Here is a 23,940-nt window from a genome sequence, read left to right as displayed (position 1 = left end):
CAGACCGACGCAGTTGTCATTTTCCCGTCCGGCGCCCACGTTGTTTAAATAGCAAATGTACTTCCGCCTATCTGAGTGCCCAAGGATGTGTTGGTCTTAAAATGAGGTGTGGTCAGGCGCATTGTTCGCACATTGCTATCTTAAGGCAGCAGAAAGCGATTGCGCGTTTGACCAACAAAAACCTGGTCTTAAGTCAATGGCGTGGTATTTTACTGTTATTTTAAGGGCACATTATTAAGATAGTAATATGAGCCTACATAGGCGGGTGCACAAAACATGTCATAATGGTTAGTCATAATATTTATCAGAATTATCCACCCAATCCGCCAAGGTGCAAGCGCATCTGGTTTATAAAGGGAATGGGGGATGACACTCTGATTGGTTTATTTCATGTTACGCCCAAAACACACCTATGATTAATAAAGAGACTAAGTACAACCCCTTTGAACCATGCATCTTACTTTGCCCTGACTATCCTCCGTTGAACTAGCAAAAGTGGATTTGGACACTCCCTGAATGCACTTGCGCCATGTGCTTTAGACCGTGCGCTTAGATCGTTAAAATATAGCCCATAGACGAAATATGTTCTCTGGTGATGTTCTGCCAGGCATGTACTGCCGCAGGCTTCTAACCCTACATGTTTGCCTGCTTGTTTCTTTATACCTGTGTCCCAGACATATGGCCCTACGCCTTTGTCTGCAAGGTGCGTTTCAGAGCTAGCCAACAGAAATAGTATTTATCCAAAAGCCCCTTAAATTAATACTTCTGAACTAGAATCTACTATCTGTTATATCGAGACTGTATCTGTTCCACGCGTCTATGCCAAACGTAAAGCTTACCATGGTCTTGATACTAACCATAGCGAACCATCCTTAAAAATCGGACTATTAAATGTTAGATCACTCGCTCCAAAAGCAGATCTTGTCAACAAATTGATAATAGACCATAATCTCAATGTAATGTGTCTGACCGAAACTTGGTTAAGACCTGATGAATATGTTGCAATTCATGAAGCGTCTCCTGTGGGATTTATAGGTACTCAGGTGTCACGTCAGAGGGGGGGGGGGGGGGGGGGGGCGTTGCAGCTATTTATCTGTCCATATTGAGTCTAGCGCCTAAGCATGGATACATGTTCTCCTCTTTCAAAGTTCTTATTACTAACTGTGTACAGCCTGATCTAGCTAATAATAGTGCCAGAGGGCAGTCCTTTTTTCTTGTGTCTTTTTACAGGCCACCCGGGCCTTATTCAGATTTTTTAAGGGAATTTTTATCACACCTTGCTATTTCAGCAGATACTTACCAAAACAGATTCCATAAGGCAAGCAAAATCCTAGAATCAAGACTAGATATTGAAAGCTCTTTTATAACTTCAATACGGAAGCAATTGAACACACCTAACTAATAAGAAACAACTGGGAAGTGATTTGTCCCAAAAATGATGGTGCCCTGAAATGTGGTGGGTGGGGGGGGGGGGTGGGGAAGGGGCTATGTATAAATTATTAAGTGCTGTAATTCCTGCATGGTGAAACCAAAATATATGAAAATACCCTTTAAAAATAAGAATGTGCATTTTAACCAAATGCAAATGGTTTGATTTAAAATTTTAAAATGTGGAGTACGAAATAAAAAAATATGTCTTTGTCCCAGATTATGGAGCTCAATGTATAACCAAATGATCCAGACTTTGTTGGTGTCTTGTCATGCGTATATTTTGTGAATTTCTAAATCAAAGAAACTCAGTTGCATGAATTTTTACTTGTTACTTTAAAAGTGATTTGACCAGTCAGAACCAGGAGTGTCAATCATTCAATAAAAACTCTTTTTTTCGTGGCATGAAACTATTACGTCCATTCATCATAGCTCAATAATTGTTCAGTTTTTTTAGATACAGCATTGACTAATTCTGAGGGTTTTGAATTTCTTATGCCCTTGATTGAATCTGGCCCTAAGTGTGAAACATGAAATGTCTTGGTAAATTTGTGGTGCACAAGCTGGAGGCAGGAGTGAAAAAATGATCATTTCAATACTTCAAATAAAATTTGTGTGGCAAATTTTTGCAGCACAATCGAGTGTTGCAAGATAAAGTTTGTGGACCCTTTGGAATTACTTGCATTTCTGCATTAATTACTCATTAAATGTGGCCTGATCTTCATCTAAGTCAGATTAATAGACAAACACAATCTGCTTAAACTAATAATATAATTTTTACTACTTTTTGTCAATACTGAATGCATCATTTAAACCAGTGGTTCTCAACTCGGGCCAGAAAGGGCCAGTGTGGGTGCAGGCTTTTGTTCCAACCAAGCAGTTACACACCTGATTCTACTAATCAACCTTTGGAGTCTTTACTAAGGACCTTGATTAGTAGAATCAGGTGTGTAACTGCTTGGTTGGAACAAAAGCCTGCACCCACACCGGCCCTTTCTGGCCCAAGTTGAGAACCACTGATTTAAACATTCACAGTCCAGGTTGGAAAGTATGTGAACTTCTAGGCTAATTACATCTCTGAAAGTTAATTGGACTCAGGTGTTCCAATCAATGAGATGAGATTGGAGATGTGGGTTGGAGGTGCCCTGCCCTATAAAAAAGGCAGACATGGTTTGGTTGCTGACAGTCTGCTCCTCTCAAGGAACATCTGTTCATGTGAACCATGCTTCAAAACATAGAAGAACTGTAGAGGTGCATAAAGCTTCAAAAGGCTACCAGAGTTCTAATCTCACAAAAAACACTTTTTTCAATGTACAAAAATGGCAAGTTACTCACACATACAAAGCACTGTCTTTAACTCATTCATTCAAACTGGCAAAATCTACGCCTGCCATTAAACATATTGATATCAAAATGAAGCCAAAATTACTGTATTACAAACAATATAGGCTGTATTCCTTGATTGTTTCAAGTCACTTGGCCCTGTGTGTAAAAGCATACAGTACATGGACAGGCCAAACATATGTGTGGATGGGTTTGTAAGAGTCAAGATTGATTGAATAGGTGTCAATATGTCCAATTTGTATGGGTATGTATGTATTTGGCTGGCCAGCCTTTCTGTTGCGTGAATGATTTTGTTTCTTGGTATAAATGTTTGTTCGTAAATGTGAATGTAACATACTGCGAGGGAAATGTCCCCATGGGGATACAGAAGTATGTATGTATGTACAATATGTATTTTACATGTATATTTGCTACTTATAATAAATACTGCAAGAATTTGTACATTTAATAAAAGGAAGTTGACAAGCAAGTATAAACATGTTTTGTGGAGGAATATGCTTCCTGTAGGTATTCACCAGAAGTTTTGTACATTAATTTAAATGTGTTGCACGAGGCAATTAGAGGTATTTGACACTTTGATGTGACACAAAGTTTGGATGACATTGTGAAATGGTAAGATTAAAAAACACAGGGCCAAGTGACTTGAAACAATTGAGGAAGCATTGGGTAGCATTGCTTTGGAATACAGCTTATATTATTTCAGTGAGACAAGAGCCTATATTGTTTGTAGTACAGTAATTTGGCATCATTTTGATATCAATACTTTTAATGGCAGGTGTAAATTTTGCCAGTTTGAATGAATGAGTTATAGACAGTGCTTTGTATGTGTGAGTAACTTGGCATTTCTGTATGTTGAAAACGTGTTTATTATGAGATATCATTTCTTTTTGCAAAGTGTTTGTTATGAGAAAGTGAGAAATGCGAAGTGACCCTATAAGAAACGGTTGTGGATTATGGCTATCCTTGTGTGAATTTGTACAGTCTGATGAGCGTGTACCTTTACCACTTTCAATTTGCTATATATGTAAAACAGTGGCTGTGACAAAGGGTGCGGTGTTGTAAGTATAAACGCATCAGAAACGCAGCTGAAATATGCCCAGTGTATGTACTCACGAATTTGACAGCCATCCAACGAGCTCTGATTGAATTATCAGCAAGCTCGTAGAATTAGAGCTCCCTAACTTGTGTACCCTTCTGTCCTGCTCTGTTTTCTGTTATTTCGTGGCGATGCAGTTTTAGTGTTTGTAAGGTTTATAAGGCATTTTGATACGTTTATATGTGGGTAGGAGTCCTCTTCGCTGTTTTGCTTAGGTAGATAACTGTTCTTACGTGAGGACTGGAAGTAGTACAACTAGAACACTTGATAGTGGAGAATAGGAGCAGACGCATATGACCCAGCAATCTTTGCATATTATAAAATAGTAATAGTACGAGAGAAATGAGGAGAAATTATGAAATTGAGTAGTTGAAACAATATGTTTTTAGCATAATTGGAATGTAGGTGAAGTTTGACATAATCAGAGACTATAGTGCAAAGTGAATGAAGTGACCATGAGCGAGATGAGTTTCTTTATTGAACGGTATATATAACAGACGGCATAAGGGATCACTCGTTAAAGTAGTGGCTGAAGTAACGTGTGGTATAGTGTAGGAAATCTATTGCACAGATGTACTTTTCTCATGTTCAGTACTAGTAGTTATAATTATTATTGAGTCATGATTTTAAATGTAATGTTTTAATGGGGAGTTGCAGACAGTACATGTGTAGTAATTGTTTGTATGTGGGTAGATAGAGAACAGGACGAGGTAACATGAATGTAGAAACGTGGCGTTTGCTGATAAGTACGTTTTCTACAGTAGCCAAGTGAAGAAATATAGTTAGTAGAAATGGCACAGTGGTCAGCTGGTGTAACTTTTTAAGAAAATCAATACATTTGACGTCATAAAATGCATATGGCTGGCCGTGAGTGACTTTTGGTAAAGCACATATAAGTGTAAGAAAACATTAGTGTAAAATATTAAAATATCTGCCCCAGGGCAAGGCGGGATTCGATCCTTCGGCCTCTGGCTTTCCAGTCTGTAACTTTGGCAGTGCGCCACCGTGACATAGCTATTCTACATGTGAAATGTCTTGGTGAAATGTGTCCATGGTTTTAAAGAAGAACACAGGACAGTAAGCACAGCTGAGCTCCGGTTGAATCCATATGGCCTGGCGATATTGTAGCCGGTTAAGTGAATGTGCAGATGGTATGACATAATGCAGTATGTACGTTCGGTGAACGCTGGGTAGATGCGTTAAAGAAAGTTGTTTCATGCGGGGCTTGAACATGGGAGCCTATGATCCATAGACTGTGACATTGACCACTCAGCCATGAACAGACTAGCTGTTGAGACAGGAAATGTTTCAGAGTAAAAAGATATGCCTATTTTGTGTTTGTATGCAAGATTTTGATTGGCTCGTGTAGGTGAAGGATTTCCCGGTGTCGGTAAAATGTTCAACGGGGAGACATTTTGTTTGCGTGCTAGGCAGCAGGAAGAACGAGAAGGAGAAAACACAAAATCCCCTTAGTTTGGGGTTTTATTGTGTGGACATGTGAAGTTGTTTATGAATTCTTTTTGTTGAAATGGGGTTTTGTTTTTAAGGGCTGAGTGTCTGTGGCTGTTGTGGTTATTTCTGTGGGGAACCCTGAAAAGTGCCAAACTCTCGGTGCTGTATAGATAGGCGTAACTTGGCGGGATGGCATACCCGCCATCCCAATAGCCAGTGTGTTCACCAATCCACTATAAGACTAGTTTTCTACAAATAGAGGAAATTCTGTACTTTTGATACTTTCCCTAGGAGTGGACATCCTGCAAAGATCATGTCAAGAGTGCAGTGTACAATGCTGAAGGAAGTAAAAAAAAAAAAAAAAAACCCTTGAGTAATAGCAAAAGAGCTGAAGAAGTCTCTGTTCATGTGTCAAGAAAAACACTGAACAAGAATGGTATTCATGGGAGAACACCATGGAGGAAACCATTGCTCTCCAAAAAACATTGCTGCATGTGTTAAGTTTGCAAAAGACCACCTGGATGTTCCTCAACGCTTCTGGGACAATGATATTTGCATGGCTGAGACAAAAGTTGAACTTCTTTGCAGAAATGCACAACCCTATGTTTGGGGGGGGGGGGGATCACTGCTCACCAACACCAAAACCTTATCCCAACTGTGAAGCATTGTGGAGGGAACACCACAGCTTGGGGCTGCTTTAATGCCTCAGGGTCTGAACAGCTTGCAATAATTTAGGGAACAAAGAATTCAAAATTGTAACAATACATTTTACAGGAGAATGTCAGGGTAGTGGCCCGTCAACTGAAGCTTAACAGAAGTTGGGTGATGCCACAAGACAAAGGTTTGTGAATGTGGCCCAATGACCCATAAGTAAATCAACAACAGAATTGTTTAAATAGAAGAAAATTCATGTTTTGGAATGGCTAAGTCAGACCTAACCCAATTGAGATGTGGTGGCATGGCCTGAAGAGGGCTGTTCATGCAAGAAATATCAATGAACTGTAGCAGTTTTGTAAGGAGGAATGGTCTAAAATTCCTCCTAACCATCGACCAAGTCTGATTGGCTGCTATAGGAAACATTTGTTGGAAGATATTGCTGCTAAAGAGGTCCTACCAGTTACTAGATTCAAGGGTTCACATACTTTTTCCAGCCTGAACAGTGAATGTTTAGACAATGTGTTCAATAAAGACATGAAAAGTGCAATTGATTGTGTTATTAGTTAAAGCAGAATGTTTTAATGTGTGTCTATTACTGTGACTTAAATGAAGATCAGACTTCATTTAATGAGTAATTAATGCAGAAATCCAGAAATTCTAAGAGTCACAAACCTTTTCTTGCAACTGTATGTGTGTGTGTGTATGTATCTTAAAGGACAGACACTGTTTAAAAGGTAACCTACTTTAATTTCCTGAATCTTCAACTGTATGCACAAGCAGAAAAATGTATACAGCTGAAAGCATGTTAACTGTAAACTATATTCGTCACTGTGGATGAGGATGTCCAGAGAGGAAGAGTGAGAGAGAGTGGGCGCATAAATGGGTTACCTTCTGTTGGCTCAAGACTGGTGCCAGATCTGGTGCTCTTTGCTGTTGCCTGTAAGTCATATTGTCCCAATGTGATATAGTTGAGAGAACTGGCATTACTGCATACACTCCTGTTTCTTCCATTGTTGTCCTGCCGTGTCACAGAGGCTTTCCTGTTAGGTTTTTGGAAAAGCAAAGCAGCCTCATCTTTGTCTTGTGCCCTACAGGGGGTGCTGTTGCTATTTATGACAGCCGACACTCTCAGGGGAACAGACACAGCAAAAGGTTCTGAGATGTTTAGGGCTTTGTGGTAATGCCGAGGGGAAGATTCTGGTGGGAAAAGGCTACCCGGGAAGGCCAGCTTAGAGGAATTGTTAGTGCTGCTGGTATACAGCATCCTTCCATTTACTGGAGAAGTTGGCTGGCAGTTGCTGTCATCACCTTTGAAAACTTTCATTTGTTCTGGCAGAGCTTTATGTAGTGGGGGTCCACCACTCTTTCTGGCTGCTCTGCTTGTGCAAGGGCTGCCCCCTGTTACCCCAAATTCATGGTCCTTCTCATTTAGTTTGTAGGTCGTCCCAGAAGAGCCCAGTGTACAGGATTTGAAGACTGGCATAAATAAGTCATTTCCTCCACTTGGTTGTTTCACTTCATGATCAGTGTCTGTTGTATGAAAGAGGGCAAAAGTTTAGTCTCACCTGATATTTCACACCATATGAATTTAACAGAACAATTAAATCAGATTTTTTTAAAAGACAAAAAAAATTATTCACTATCTAACTGAAGTGTAATCACTGATCCGCTATAACATTGAAATGCAAAGCAACAGTGTAAAAAGTAGGTGGCAGGTCCCCTAGAAGTGCATAGTAAATGAGTTGTGAAAGCTTTCATTTCACATTTCATTTTTTGATGTTACTTTAGGTTTGGACGTAAGCTTACATTGTGCGCTACAGCATACTTCAGATGTACATGCTACTGTAGTCAACACAAATGAACCTCCCCTTACACTACTGAAACCTGAACCACCCCTGTCTAGTTCTAAGTTCACACTTATTATAAAGTTGCACAATATAGTTATGCTTTATTTTCAGACTGCTAGAAAGCAATGCAAATCCCAAATGCAAACTAATATTTCAGTGGGGTTCACTAGAGAGTGATGCAATGTGCACCCCTAGCCATCTGAACCTTCCCATACTCTAGATAAGGCAATCTCAATTACTAGCCACAGCCAGCACAAGCATGATCTGGATTCGATTCGACATGCACTACAGCATGGTGCCTCAGCCAAATGAGCCATCATGTATTTGTGTTGATGGTCTCATGAGTGGCAAAATGATTTGCTATAGCATTGTCCAGGGAAAACATGATTTTGTGGAGAAATCAAATTTGAAGTAACAGTGGCAACAAGCATGATGATTGTTCTGTTACATACATATTGTTTGACATGATTGGTATAATTTGTCAGTTAGGTTAGCTTGCACATTTTTATGTTTTTAGATATTAGTAGGATTGCAGAAAAATTCTGTAAAGGAAAGGTGGTGCTCTGTAAACATTCTGTGTATCACCAATGAGAGAAGGGTGTAAATACTTTTTCAATCATTCATTGGGATAGATCATTTTAACTATGTGATACAAAGAAAGTGTCTTTGATTATTTAATCTTACCTTCCACAGAAAATGAACAGAGGGAGTCCATACTTTTCCTTGTCCGAAAAGGATCTCTCTCTGTCAGTGAGAGGCACACTTGATTACATCTCAATATATTTTAAAAAGCATACGCATTAACAGAATATGGAGAACAACATTTTCACACCATGCAGACTGAGAGGTTCTCAATAAGCAGATTAATTAATATTGGTTTGGGAAATGAACTATAAAAAAGTAAAGATGGCTGATGATTTATCTGATGAAGGCAAAATAGTAGAAGGTAGACAAGGTAATTTTTGAAAGAGAAATACAATTTGTGAATCCAGTTTTGCACATAATTTCAATGTCAATGTCAATGAAACTATTTGGCAACTTTAAAATTCAGCATTTTATATATATTGTTTATATACCATTTGGCACCTTAAATTTAGCATTTTATATATATTGTTATATATATATATATATATATATTCAGTGGGCTCCAAAATTACTGGCACCACTGACTGGTAATGCACAAACGATACTTAAAAAAATATAAGCAATATAATTATAGAGAAACTCAAAATACCAACATGTGAGAAATACTGTACTTTATTAATGTTCCAATGGAACCAACCAAAATCATTTATTGATTTAATTAAAAATCTATTTCCTCCAAATCAAGGTTTCATAATTATTGGTACTCCTCATTTAGTACTTAGTGCAACCACCTCTGGCAAGGATAACAGCATGGAGCCTTTTCCTATAATGTTTGACAAGGATAAGGAATGCATTTGGAGGGATTTTGGACCATTCCTCTAGGCAGATCCTTTCAAGATCTTTCACATTCTTGGGTTTGCGCTTATGAACTGCCCTCTTTAACTCAGCCCACAGGGTTTCGATTGGATTGAGGTCCGGCGACTGAGATGGCCATTGCAGAACATTGATTTTGTTGTCACAGAAAAATTTCTGTGTGGATATTGAGGTACGTTTTGGGTCATTGTCTTGTTGGAAAGTCCACCTACGGCCAAGTCTCAGCCTTCTGGCAGAGGCAACCAGATTGTCAGCCAAAATTGCCTGATACTTGGTGGAATTCATTATGCTATCAATCTTAACCAGTGCCCCTGAATTAAAACAGCCCCAAAACATCACTGACCCACCACCATATTTCACCGTGGGTATGAGGTGCCTCTCCTTGTATGCATCTCTGTTTCGACGCCAAATATACCGATGGTGTATCTGACCAAAACCTTCAATTTTGGTCTCATCTGACCAGAGCACCCTCTTCCAGTCATAATTTAAATGATGTTTGGCAAACTCCAAGCGCTTGCTTCTGTGTCTTAGCGTCAGAAAAGGCTTTCTTCTGGCAACCCTTCCAAAGAGCCTGTGGTTGTGGAGGTGGCATCTGATGGTTTTTTTTAAACCTGGTGACCCCGAGACGCCACCAAGGCCTGCAATTCTTTCACAGTGATTCTTGGGGATTTTGTTGCTTCTCTCACCATCCTCCTCCCTATCCTGGTGGGCAAAATGCATTTGCGTCCTCTACCCGTGAGGTTTTCAACTATTCCATATCTTTTGAATTTTTTAATAATTGCCCTGACAGTGCTCAGTGGTATATTCAATCGTTTGTGGATCTTCTTGTAGCCATTACCAGATTTATGAAGGTCTACAACCATCTGTCTCTTTTGAACTGCCAGTTCTTTTGTTTTCTTCATGGTGTTGGATGACAAATGGATATTGCATGTTACCTCATTTTTATACCCTAGTGAAACAGGAAGTGATGTAATGGCTCAATATAGTTCCTTAAGACTTAGTTAGACTTAATTTTGGTAGATGTTATTAACAATAATCTTTAAGGGTGCCATTAATTGTAAAACCTTGATTTGGAGGAAATTAATTTTTAATTAAATCAATAAATGATTTTGGTTGGTTCCATTGGAACATTAATAAAGTACAATATTTCTCACATGTTGGTATTTTGAGTTTATCTCTATAATTATATTGTTTATATTTTTTAAAGTATTGTTTGTGCATTGCCAGTCAGGGGTGCCAGTAAATTTGGAGCCCACTGTATATACAGTGGCTTCAGAAAGTATTCAGACCCCTTCACTTTTTGCACACTTTATTGTGTTGTAGATTTAATTTTAAATGGATAAAATTGCAAGTTTTGTTTTTGCCCACAAATCTACACTCAATAACCCACAAAGTGAAAACATGTTTTTAGAAATTTTTTGCAAATTTATTAAACATCTAAAACTGAAATCTCTGGCGGGGTCCCCCCAATACATACTACTGCCACTTTACCCACTGTCTGCTATATTGCAAATTCCCTAATTGCTGTTTCTACCCTCTTCCCCACGCTGCCGGCGGGACTCTTGCCCCAACCTTCGAGAGTGCTTCGAGAGTCATCTGGTCTCCCCCACCTCTGCGGTCCAGTCCAACTTTATATATACACATATATATATATATATATATATATATGTGTGTATGTATATATGAAGTTTTAAGAAACAAGTATTGTTTTTACAAATTCAGTAGCTGCTAACATTTTATTTATTTACTAATTTATATTATGTTTGTTTAGCAGATTTGTAGTACACATGATTTATAGCAGTGCATGAAAATAACAAATGCATTAAAAATCACTTGTATGCAGACTTTTTTGCAATTCAGCCCAATGGGTAATGAGAACTAGGAAATCAATGTTAGCAATTATTTTGCTTGTGGCACTTTATGACATTGTTAGGTCCCTCAAGGGTCAATTTTGGTACCAACATTATTTTCAGTTGAAATAAAATGTATGATTATATCAATGGCAGGACAGTCCATTCTGCAAAACAGTTTAGACAGAGTATGTGCCATGGGCTTGTGGTTACATTAGTCTCAGATAATAATAAAGTTACATGTCGAAAGCATGCCAAATGCAGTCAGTTAATCTACAATACCTGCATTTTGGCACTAGGGATAGAACACTGAAAGATTCACTACAGAATAAATGATGGAAATCTGATTCTACACTTCTATGCAACTCTGAATTCTACAGCTTTTTATCACAGTGGAATTAACTGAACTCAAAAACGCACCGTACCCCAATTCAGGTCGAAAAAATAAGTGAACTTGAGAAAGAGGTAAAATAATTGTGAAACCATTTTAAAGCCACCCAAACCAATGATACCCATAAGTACCTTTTACATGCAAGACACAAGCTCACCAAATATACATCCACAGAGATAGAAGCTATTCTTATTAATTTACGACTAAAACATCATGAACTAGGAAACATATCTCATAAATTTCTGTCAAATTTAATTTAAAATATAGCTGCAAGGGCACACACAGCCAATATTATTCCATTTAACAAATGGCTAATCAGTGCCAAAATCACACAATGGCTAATGAGAGATTTTGGAACATGGCTGCGGGGATTTGGTTCCCGTCAGCCACAAGAACATTAGTGATGTTTTGCGATAAGCTCTGGCTCACAGTCAGTGTTCTAGTTCATCTGAAACGTGTTTGATGGGATTGAGGTCAGGGCTCTGTGTATGCCTCTGTGTATGTTCTTTCACACCAAACTTGAAAAACCATTTCTTTATGAACCTTGCTTTATGCACAAGGGGTATTTTCATGCTGAAAGAGGAAAGAGCCTTCCCCACAAAGTTTTATGTACATAATTCTCTAGAATGGCATTGTATGCTGTAGCATTAAGATCTTCCTTCACTAGAACTAAGGGGCCCAGACCAAACCCTAAAGAACAGCCCCAGACCATTATTCCTCCTCCACCGAACTTTACAGTTGACACTATGCATTTGGCCAAGTACTGTTCTCCTGAAACTAGATTCATCCATCAGCCTACCAGATAGCGAAGCTTCATCACTCCAGAAAACGTGTTTCCACTGGTCCAGTGTCCAATGGCGGTGAGCTTTCCACCATTCCAACTGATGCTTGGCATTCCGCATGGTGATCTTAGGCTTGTTTGTGGCTGCTCGGTCATGTAAACCCATTTCACGAAGCTCCTGATGAACAGTTCTTGTGTTGACGTTGCTTCCAGAGGTACTCAGAACTCGGTAGTTAGTGTTGCAACCAAGGAAAGACTATTTTTACGCGCTATCCACTTTAGCACTAGAGAGGCCCGTTTTGTGAGCTTGCGTGTCCAACCGCTTCATGGCTGTTGTTGCTCCAAGGCATTTCCACTTCACAATAACAGCACTTACCGTTGACTTACCGCACTTACAGCACTTACCGGGGCAGAGCAGAAATTTGATTTGGAAACTGACTTGGAAAGGTGGCATCGTATGACTGTGCCACACTAAAAGTGACTGTGCTCTTCAGTAGAAACCATTTTACTGCCAGTGTTTATGGAGATTGTATGGCTGCATGCTTGATTTTATGCACCAGCTAGCAAAGGGTGTGGCTGAACACACATTAGAAAGGGTGTGCACATACTTTTGGCCATATAGTGTATGTTCCAGATGAGGAAACTGATCTCCACAACAACAGTGATTTTCATGAATTTATTACTGTTCTCTATAGTGTTACCATGTGATTCAATTGGGCCAATATGTTAGGGTTTGGCTCTGGTTGTGAACACCAATATTACTGCCAAATCTTATGAATTTATGTCAAACCATTTGATGTCAGACCACCTGTGCCCCAATAATGAACCCTCTTTCAAAGTCACTTAGATCTTTTCCTCTTGCCATCTTGATCCAAAATTGAGGTCAACTGAGATGTTTGTATACATGCCTGTGACGGAGAAATAAGTCTCCTTTGATTCTCCGCCCCAATGTTGCGTCCCACCTCGCTATGAGGAAGCACACATTTCAAGTATTAATTTCAATTTCAATGTCCACAAAATATGTTTCTTGTTTCCGTTTGTGTATTGATTCATGAGCAAAGTAATACAGCTGTCTACCCACTTATCACAAGAACAAGGATGTTATCGGAGGCGCTAGCTTCGTGTCGGTTTACATATATTCAAACATTTCATACTTACTGTTAACATTTGTGAACTGTCTAGTTACATTTTAGCGGGTGCACACTCTAACTTGTAGACTATTCAGTGAGCCAGGGTAATCTTTCGGTTAACAAACAACCATTTACATCTGTTCAATTCCTCTCACCTCATTGTCTGTCACAGTGTTGGGGGTCAAAGGTACGCGCTGCACAGTTATGCATTGTGGGTAATGCAGTTTTTCGCTCGGGTTCGCATGGGGGAGGACACGCGATGATTGTTTGATTAATTATTATGTTTGTACTGTAACAACTATGTTTGCCAGCTAGTATTATTGTTTATTTCCATGTTCCTCATATGCATGATAAGATGATGAATGCAGTTATTGCCATTATTGTCTTAATTGATTGTTTTTTAAAAATGGTACGATCTGAGGGGGGAAGAGCTTATTTAAGCTCCCCAGTCAGTTCATTCCAGGAGAGGGTGTGGGTGAGAGAACACCTAGCTGAAAGCCAAGTACAGAGAGGACTAATTGCCTTATGCTTATTTATTTTTGATTTTTTTTGTAAATATTTGACACTTTATTAGTTTTGTACAGCACGATTAATAAATTTAATTTTATCATACAGTACACCTGTATGGAACCATCTGCATTTCTTATGTTTCTCCACCCATAATGTTTGGGACAAAGACATAATTTTCTTGATTTGGCTCTGTACTTTGGCTCTGTATTTTGTGGTTAAAGTGCAGACTCTCAGCTTTTATTAAAGGGTATTTTATACATTTTAGTTTCATCACGTAGAGTTGAGGCCAAAAGATTACTAAAAGATATTCAAACTCAGTTTTTCACAACTCCGCACATTTCATGTTACCATACATTTCTTTTGGCAAGTCAATTAGGGTATCTACTTTGTTCACATCAGAGGTATTTTCAAAACAATTGATTAGAGACAAATTTATTTCAGCTTTAATTCACTATAATAATTCCAGTGGGTCAAAAGTTTACATACACCAAGTTGACTGTCTCTTTAACAGTCTAGAAGATTCCAAAAATTGATGTAATGAATTTTTAGAAGTTTCTGATTGGCCAATTGTCATAATCAGGAGTTAATTGGGAGGTAATTGGCACCTGTTGCTGTATTTAAGGGCCAACCTTTAGAACCACTGCCTTTTTGCCCTTGATACTATGGGAAAATCCAAGCAACTCAGCCAAGACCTCAGAAAACAAATTGTGGTCCTCCACATGCCCGGTTCCTCCTCAGGAGAAATTTCCAAACAACTGAAGGTGGTAGTCTCACCACCACTTTATATCAGAAGGAGACGGATAGGAACACACTCCTCCATGCTAGTAGTGCACACCCTAACACTCTTAAAAACGGTCTCCCTAAGAGCCAGTTTTATCGTCTCCGACGCATTTGTCACTCGACTGACGACTTTATCAATAAGGCCTCTGCCGTGAAAGACCGGTTCTTTGACCGCGGCTATTCACCAACATGCATTAATGATGCTCACAATCTGGCACTCGCCAAGCCTAGGTCCGAGTTACTAGAAAAGCCCAAAAAAAGAGTGAGATTTTTCTGTGACATGTATCACTACTTTTTCACCGAAGCCTTTTATGTTTAGAAATACTATCATGAAACATTGGCATCTCCTTACCTCTGACCCGGCCCTTAACCAGCAATTCATGCATCCTCCCCTGTTTGTCTACTAGAGGGCTCCCTATCTGTGCAACAAACTTGTTCGTGCCTACCTGAGAACCGGCCCCTCACAATCCCTCCTTGCTCCCCTGAGGGATGGTAATTAAAAATGTGGCAACTGCGCCCAATGTCATCATACCTTTAAAACTTTTGATTTTTGTCACCCCAGGTCTGGTAAACGGATCCCTATAAAAGGCGTCATTACGTGCCATACTAAAAATATAATTTACGCTATCCAGTGCCCGTGTGACCTCTACTATGTGGATAAATCTACGAGATGTTTGAAGCAACGGATAAGCGAACATAAGAGTAGCATCAGGCGCAATGATCCCAATTACCCAGTAGCCGTTCATTTTAACAAATTTTCCCATAATGTTGCCTCCCTGTGCTTTTTTTGGCATTGAGAAAATTAACATTCCTGCCAGAGGTGGTGACACTAATAGAATTCTCCTCCAGAGAGAACTCTATTGGATCCACACTTTAGACTGTCATAATCAGGATCTTAATGACGAGTTTGACTTAAAAGTAATGCTTTAATCTTGTACTTTAATCTTGTGTATTTTGTTCCTCTCTATTTTTTTAGGCCACAGCTGCACCTGTATTTATACCGCCTAGTCCTGATACACATTACAGGCACACCCTGGCCTCCCTTCAGTTTGTTGTATACTCCTTTGGAGACTGAGGTTATAATTGTAGTTTTTTTACCCTCTGTGATTTCATTATATGTATATTTGAACCTTTGTATATAATCATCTATATTGTCACTTGTATAACTGTCTGCCTTCCAAATTGTCTATATTACCTCTGTATATATATATATACACTCCTTCAATTGGTCCGGTGGTTACATACTTGCTGTTAACAGTTACTAATTGTTACACGTCACTAATTGTTTGCAGGTGTCTGTGTGCATATAAAACACTTGTCTTTTATATCCATGTATGCTCTGAAGAAGGTCTTTTTTACCGAAAGCGCAGCTAATTAAACTAGATTTGCAATATACTCAGTGTGCCAAGTTTTTCCTTTATTAACAAACAACTGAAGGTACCAGGAGCATCTGTACAAACAATTGTATACAAATATAAAAATCTTGGGACCACAGAGACACTTCATCGTTCAGGAAGTACAAATTAAGTCCCAGGGCTGAACGAAATTTGGTCCGAAAAGTTCAATTGAACCCCAAGACAACAACAAAGGAAATAGTGAAGGAGTTGGAGGCATCAGGTACCAAAGTATCTACATCCACCATTTAGAGGATCCTACATTGCCATGGCCTGAAAGGCTGTTGCACAAGGAAGAGGCTCCTACTCCAAGACGGGCATAAAAAAGCCAGAATGAAGTTTGATGGTGATCATCAGGACGAAGACCTAGTCCTTTGGAGAACTGTTGTCTGTTCAGATAAAACAAAAGTTTAACTGTTTGGCCATAATGATCAGCGCTATGTATGGAGGAAAAAGGGTGAGGCTTTTAATCCAAAGAACACTATCCCAACTGTGAAGCATGGGGATGGCAGCATCATGTTGTGGGGGTTTTTTGGTGAAAAAGGGACTGGTGCACTTCAGAAAATAGATGGCATCATGAGGAAAAAGGATTATCTGGAAATACTGAAGCAACACCTCAAGACATCACCTAGAAAGTTAAACCTTGGTCCTAACTGGGTCTTCCATCAGGACAATGATCCTAAGCATATCTCCAAAGTTGTAACAAAAGGGCTTAAAGACAACAAAGTGAAAGTATGGAGTGACCATCACAAAGCCCTGACCTGAATCCCATATAAAATTTGTGGACTGAACTGAAAAAGCATGTCCGAGTAAGGAGGCCCACAAACATGACTGAGTTACACCAGTTCTGTCAGGAGGAATGGGCAAAAATTCCAGCAAAGTATTGTGAGAAGCTTGTGGAATGCTACCCCAAGCATTTGATTTGAAGTTAAGCAATTAAAAGGCAATGCCACCAAATACTAACAAAGTGTACACAAACTTTTGACCCACAGAAAATCTGATATAGGGGCCATCTGGGTAGTGTATAAGCACTCGCCTACCACCGCAGAGACCCAGGTTCAATCCCCAGCAGCGGTACTTTCGGCTTGGTCAGACGTTCCCACGAACACAATTGGTAGCGTTCGTGGGTGGGAACCTGGTGAGGGTATGAGTCCTGATCACTGCACTAGCGACTCCTACTGGTTGGTCGGGGCGCCTGTCCAGCAGGGAGGGGATCCAGGGGAGATAGCGTGTACCTCCGAACGCGTTACACTCTCCCAGTGAAACTCCTCGCTGTCAGGTGAAAAGAAGCATCTGGCGACTCCACATGTATCGGAGGAGGCATGTGGCAGTCTACACCCTCCCCAGACCAACAGAGGATAGCGCATCGACCAGGACTATGGCTGGTCCACACAGGGAATTGGTATAACGACTGAATTGGGGAGAAAATGGGACAAAAATGGCAAAAAAAAGAAAATCTGATAGCTTTCAGCTTTTATGTACTATTAGCTTAGCTATTATTTTCAAATGACCTCTTATGGAAATAAAGTAGTTACCCTAATTGACTTAACACTGGAAATGTATGGTAATATGAAATGTGAGTTGTGAAAAATTGGGTCGGATGTCTTTAGCCTAGGTGTATGTAAACTTTTGGCCTCAATTGTAGAAATTACAGCACTTATACATAGACCCCTCCCCCCACCCCATTCCAGGGTATCATAATAAGGCTCCCCTGCTGTTTCTTCCTTAGTGCAGGTATAAAACAGTTTAATCTCTCATTCAACACTTGTGCCGAATAATCCAGGTCTGTGCTTTACTTTGCTGTACAAAAATATCAACAGATACCATAATCATAATCAAAGGGCAGCGTAGTTACCTGATATTGTCTGTGCCTTCACAAACACACTGGCACTTCGACTCTGTTTTCCCTTTGAATCAGTCACAGATCTGCCCAGGTTAAAGATGGACTTCCACTTTTTTGACTTTCCAGAAAACATCCTTGTAGAAAGAAAGACATTACATTATTTTCACATCTCTTGGTAAAGAAGTTGGTAGCTTTGGAAATCATACTGATTGCATTACTTGAGCTTGATTACATAAAGAATATTACAGAATATTTTTAAAACAAATCGAAATTCCTCGATCAAACCAATTTAAGGGTGTATGCAATTTAATTGAACAAAAGTTCAGTTTTTCTGGATTCAACAAAGCTTAAAAGTTAGAAAAGCCCATGAAACTGGAAAAGTTATTCTGCAAATGAGCCCTTTGAAAAAAAAGTCAGTTTGCTTCTTTGCCTAATTAGCTGAAATAAAGAATGGCATACTGGATTTATCCAACATTCTAGAAATAAAGCTGTTGAATGGTGTTGCTATTTCCCATTATTGTCTCTAAAATTCAGGGAATATGGTATGTGGTAAATACATTTTATGTAATGATGAATACCAGGGAAATTAACATATTGGTAAGTTAAAATAAATTAAAGAGTAGATGTTAGAGTAAATGTTATTTCAGCAGCTAACATTAGAATTTACCATTAAAGTTTTGCCAGGTTAGGATAGCTACACTAATTGGTTACTTATTGATTATAGTTTTGATAAAGTAAGAGAGATCTTACTAAGGAAGTACATCAGGATGGTTTTTTCTTTAATTATTGGTAGCCTACTTAGTTCAAAATATTAGTCCAAATATAGCATGTATTCAAACAAAAAAAAACAACTGAAAGAAATATTTTTAATCTCCTGGCGAGCTGGAGACAAAAGCCTGCTGTCCCTATACACTCCCATTGCTATGAAATGAAGTCACGGCTGTGCTACATATTTTTGCAAGTGGGATCCCCAGCATTCCCTAAGTTTGATTGGGGGCATATCCGAATTTTCCATAAATTTGTACATACATTCAGTTAGCTCAAGCCTTGTCTGACATGCCAATGAACACATCAAATTCCCCATAACACCTGCCAACATTGGCAAACTTTGGCTTCCCTGGGGTTCTCGGTGACATAGATTGAATACATGTACAACTGTGTAGAATTCTTTTATATATGTGAACTGTAAGGCAGCTAACTCCATCAAAATACAGGTATTTGCAATGCTACGAGTAATGTTTCACATGTATTCATGTGTTCAATACAACAACTGTGTGTGAATGCACTGTAATAGAGAGGATGTTTAGAGTGCTGGAAATGTTTGTATCAGATGTTTGGATAAATCAGGTGGAACATTACAACACAGCATCAGCCACCTGTGATGCTTCCCTAGGTTGTCAGACCGGTACCTGTAGCTGTATAATCTGTAGCTGCATAGCCTGTGGATCCCGGATTCAGCTGCTTCTCGGTTCCTGGATTCAGTGCTGTCTGACTTTCAGATGTTTCTCCTTTCTACTCATCGGCCTTGTATTTCCCCTAAATAACTGTTACTGTGTAATCAATGTGCTGCTCTTAGTGGATTTTCCCCAGTTACTCTGTCTCATCAGCTTCATTGGGCATTTGAGCAACCAGGTATTCTGGAGCTGAACTTCTTGCACTCAAACATACTGTACATCCTGAATTATGAGATCTGGACAAAATTTGTAAATCTTGTTTGTTTTGCCCCAGATGCATAAACAGGGGCTCAGATCGTAAACCTACTGCAAATAGAAACAAGATCGTGTCCATCTGGTCAAATTCTCACTGACTTGCTTGTCTTTAGGATACCAGAGGGGTGGAGTTCTCACTGCTACACCACCTCAGTAAAAGTGCATTGTTCAATACAAGGTCTCTAAATGATAAAGAGCTTGTGCTACTGGAATTCATCATGGACAATTTTGGTATAATGGATTAATCTCTGTTTACATGTTCTCCATTTATCATTAAAGCACTCAAGATTCTCAACATTTGCAAGTAACATGCATGACTATTTTTGTAATTTTATGTGATTACAGTATACAGGTGGAGGCCATTTTGTAGAATTATGGTCATTTTTTGCTTCAGACTTTACTTTGTCCTTATGTTTTGGGATAAGACAACACAGGGTTCTTTCTTGTATAATAATGTAGCGTCAGAGAGACGCTGCATGTACTTCCTGGTTTGGTTTCCCAGCATGCCTTGCAACTTCTCTAAAAGAGACTGTTTATTGTTGTTTTCATGATTAAACTGTTGTTATTTTTGTGTTTCATGATGTGTAGGTGTCGTTTAGTGTTCTTTTTATATTAGGTTTCTGTGTAACTGTTCTTTTATTGTTATACCGTGAGTGAGACGCGCGTTGTGTTTCATGGCTTCAGTGATGTTCCCCATTGTAAACTAAGTCTTTTTCTTATAGTACCTTGTTGTTAAGTGCCAATAAACAGTTTGAAAGCTAGTTTGGTTCTGTCATATGTCTGCCATGCTGCTCGCCATAATAAACTGAAGAGTTGTTCATCGTTAATTCTTGAGTTTGTGTTCAGAAATATTTAGATTTAATTAACTGTACTGAGTGAATTCAAATAATGCACTGATTTAATATAGATAATTATTACTCAATTATGTTTCACATGTGTATCATTTAATTATTTTTTATTAGTACTATTTATAAACTTGGTAGTTTCTCTTTCATATCAACTCAATATTTTTGTTTAAGTTTTAATTCATTCCTTTGTGTTTTCTATTTGCATTTACTCATATTGAATGGGTAACTTTAAAAGGTCTCATTTAATTGATATTAACTCAATACCAAACATAGTTATATTTAATTAATAATATTACTTGTAATCTGTTGCCATAATTTTATTGAGTAGATATGGTGTATTTTGTACAGTGTATGTGAAGCATTTTTGTATGTTGAAAACATGTTTTTCATCAGGTATCACATTATACACTTGGTCTGTCATCTCCTTAGCAAGGCAGCTAACATTAAACTCAGCGAAAATTCTGAAAGTGGAGTTGCATGTGTGTATTTTATTTGGATTTCATAAATATAAATGAGTTTCCTGCAAAGATTTTACAGATGTAAAAGCAATAGTTTAAATGTTTTATTTTTAGTTAGCCATCTAGCCAGTCTAATGAATTAGTGGTTTGCTTCAGTTCGAGGGGGGATTTGAGCCCAGTTCTGTCACTCGTACAGTTCCATAAGCACATATTCTACCCAGTGAGCTATGAGGAAAACAGAAGTCACAGCCGTAAAGTTTTGTTCTTTTAAACAATTGCACTGCATACAAAGTTTTTATTAGCTGAATTTACCTAAATGTCCAATGGGGAGACATATTCTTTGTGAACCTAGAGCATTTTATGTAATCAGCCAGGAAAAAGAAGAAGAGGAGAAAAAAACGCAGTTTTTGGGGCTTTATTGTGTGGACGTGTGAAGTTGTTTGTGAATTCTGTTGAAATTGGATAAGAAGGTGGAGAAATGAATGATTTTAAGGGCTGAGAGTCTGTGGTCATTGTGGCTATTTCTGTAGGGAACCCTAAAAAGTGGAAAAAAAAGTGGAAAGCTCTCGGTGCTGTATAGGTATGTGACATGCTGTAGGCCTAACTCATAGTAAAAATGAATCTATGGGTTGTTGTATTTCTATGCCATAGCCTGAAAATAGTTCCTTTATATATAGCTAACCTAAACCTGAAAATAGCTTCTCAGCTCACAATAACATACCTTTCAGAAAAAAACATTACACTGATGTAGTATCCTCCATAGTTAGTTTGTTCTTTAAAACTATTAATTTTGGTGAGGCCCCAAAAATGAATGTGAGTGAATTGGGTGTGAGCAGGGGCAGGAGCTATAACTAGTATTCACGCCATGGAAATACAATAGTGTAGGCTCCACAAAATTATGTAAAATCCCTTTGGGTAATGGAAACTAAGCCAAAAACATATTTGAAATTGGCAGCCAAAGCGAACAAAAATTTAAGAGCCAAGCCAGAACATTTTACAAGGTTCCAACTCACATACATCAGACTGAAAGAACTGCTTTTACCAGTTGTATTGGAAACTGGACCCAGTTTTTGAACTGTATCATTTATGCTTTTTATAATTTAAGGTATTACACCAGCCTGTGAATATTGTCCCAATTGCAACCAATGTGATCTATCATAAAATGATCTTACCGGCTGTCAGGCAGGTCAATGATTGTGTGATAAAGGGCTGCATTGCTTGTGTCAGGTGCACTGTTCTCCAACTGATGATCCCTGTGGGCTGGGTGTCTCTGGTCAATGGAACGGGCCTGGGCCTCTTCCAGGCTCATCAGCTTCATGGAAGTACATTGGCTGCTGGTAGGGAGGGTGGCACACTTTGCTTCACACACTAAGCTCAGCCCTGTAATGCAGTATTACAATTATTTTAATGAAGTGACGCACACTTTTATTCATAAACAATAGAATGTCATTTTACTAATGAAAATTAAAAGGGGAAATAATGAATAATATCCAAATATTGCAATATTTATTTCATTCACATTTGACTCAAGGAGATTGACAGACATACAGTGAGCACCATAATTCATTGGACAGTGACACATTTTTTGTTATTTTACTTCTGTACTCTAGCACTTTGAGTTTGAAAGGATACAATGACAATGAGGTTGAAGTGCAGACTGTCAGCTTTAATTTGAGGGTATTTTTATCTATACTGGATGAATCGTTTAGAAATGACAGCACCTTTTTTTACATGATGCCCCCATTTTAAGGTACTACAAGTATTTGTTGAATTGGCTTCACAGATGTGTTTTGTTAGGCAGGTGTATTCATTTGTGTCGTTAGTGAATGCAGAAGAGAGCTGTTGATGTCTAGTCTTGATTCTAGACTTTGCAATTGCCTTTGGAGATTGTTGTTGGGGTGTGACAACATGAGGAAGACAGCAGTGTCGATGCAAATTAAGCTGGCCGTCATAAGGCTCAGAAATGAAAATCAATCAATCAATCAGGAACATTGCAAAAACCCTGGGCATGCCCAAGTCAACAATTTGGTTCATCATTAACAAGAAAAAAACAACTGGTGAACTCAATTATGTCAAAAGACCCGGTAGACCGAGGAAGACCACTGTAGTGGATGACCGGAGAATACTCTCTATGGTGAAGAAAACCCCCTTGACAACAGCCCAACAGCTGAAAAACACTCTCCTGGATGCAGGTGTAGATGTGTCAAAGTCTACCATACATAGAAGACTACACCAGCAGGACTACAGAGGGTACACTACAAGATGCAAACCACTGATAAGCCTGAAGAACAGAAAGGCGAGATTACAGTTTGCAAAAAATCACCTAAAAGAGCTCCAAGAGTTCTGGAACAAAGTCTTGTGGACAGATGAGACAAAGATTAACATGTACCAGAGTGATGGAAAGAGGAAAGTATGGAGAAAAAAGAAAATGCCCATGATCCAAAGCATACCACCTCATCCATGAAACATGGTGGAGGGGGTGTTATGGCTTGGGCCTGTATGGCTGCCAGTGGAACACCTCAATTGTCTCCATCGATGATGTGACTAGACAGAAGCAGAACAATGAATTCTGAAGTCTGCAGAAATATTTTATCTGCTCAGATAAAACCAAATGCCTCCAAACTCATTGGACGGCACTTCATCATGTAACAAGACAATGACCCGAAACATACTGCTAGAGCAATGAAGGGGTTTTTTACATGCTGAAGAGGAGACTGAAGGCAAAAAGACAAGCAAGAACTGAAGACGGCTGCAGTACAGGCCTGGCAGAGCATCACCAGGAAGATACCCAGCGTCTGGTGATGTCTATGTGTCGCAGACTTCAAGCAGTCATTGCATGCAAAGGATATGCGACCAAATATTAAAAATCATTACTTTATTCTACATTATGTTAAACTGTCCAATATTTTTTGATGCCCGAAAATGGGGGGGACTATGTACAAAAGGTTCTATAATTTCAAAAAG

The 23,940-nt window shown here is 38.9% G+C and overlaps 1 protein-coding gene across 4 annotated transcripts in view; it reads right to left on the bottom strand.

The window, feature by feature from the left end:
- arhgap31 (Rho GTPase activating protein 31) overlaps positions 1-23,940 on the bottom strand; it is a 217,053-nt gene that overhangs the window by 54,334 nt on the left and 138,779 nt on the right. For all 4 annotated transcript variants that reach the window (XM_064352060.1, XM_064352057.1, XM_064352058.1 and 1 more), the window contains 4 exons: positions 22,149-22,356; positions 17,974-18,095; positions 8,509-8,568; positions 6,866-7,507 (listed from right to left, as the gene is read on the bottom strand). In XM_064352060.1, the coding sequence (XP_064208130.1) occupies positions 6,866-7,507; positions 8,509-8,568; positions 17,974-18,095; positions 22,149-22,356 (1,032 nt within the window). The remainder of the gene's footprint in view (positions 1-6,865; positions 7,508-8,508; positions 8,569-17,973; positions 18,096-22,148; positions 22,357-23,940) is intronic.

Source organism: Anguilla rostrata, chromosome 9, assembly GCF_018555375.3.
Source record: "Anguilla rostrata isolate EN2019 chromosome 9, ASM1855537v3, whole genome shotgun sequence".
NCBI classification, from domain to species: Eukaryota; Metazoa; Chordata; class Actinopteri; order Anguilliformes; family Anguillidae; genus Anguilla; species Anguilla rostrata.
Note: the sequence above shows the minus strand (reverse complement) of the source record. Positions and strands in the feature narration are given on the sequence as shown.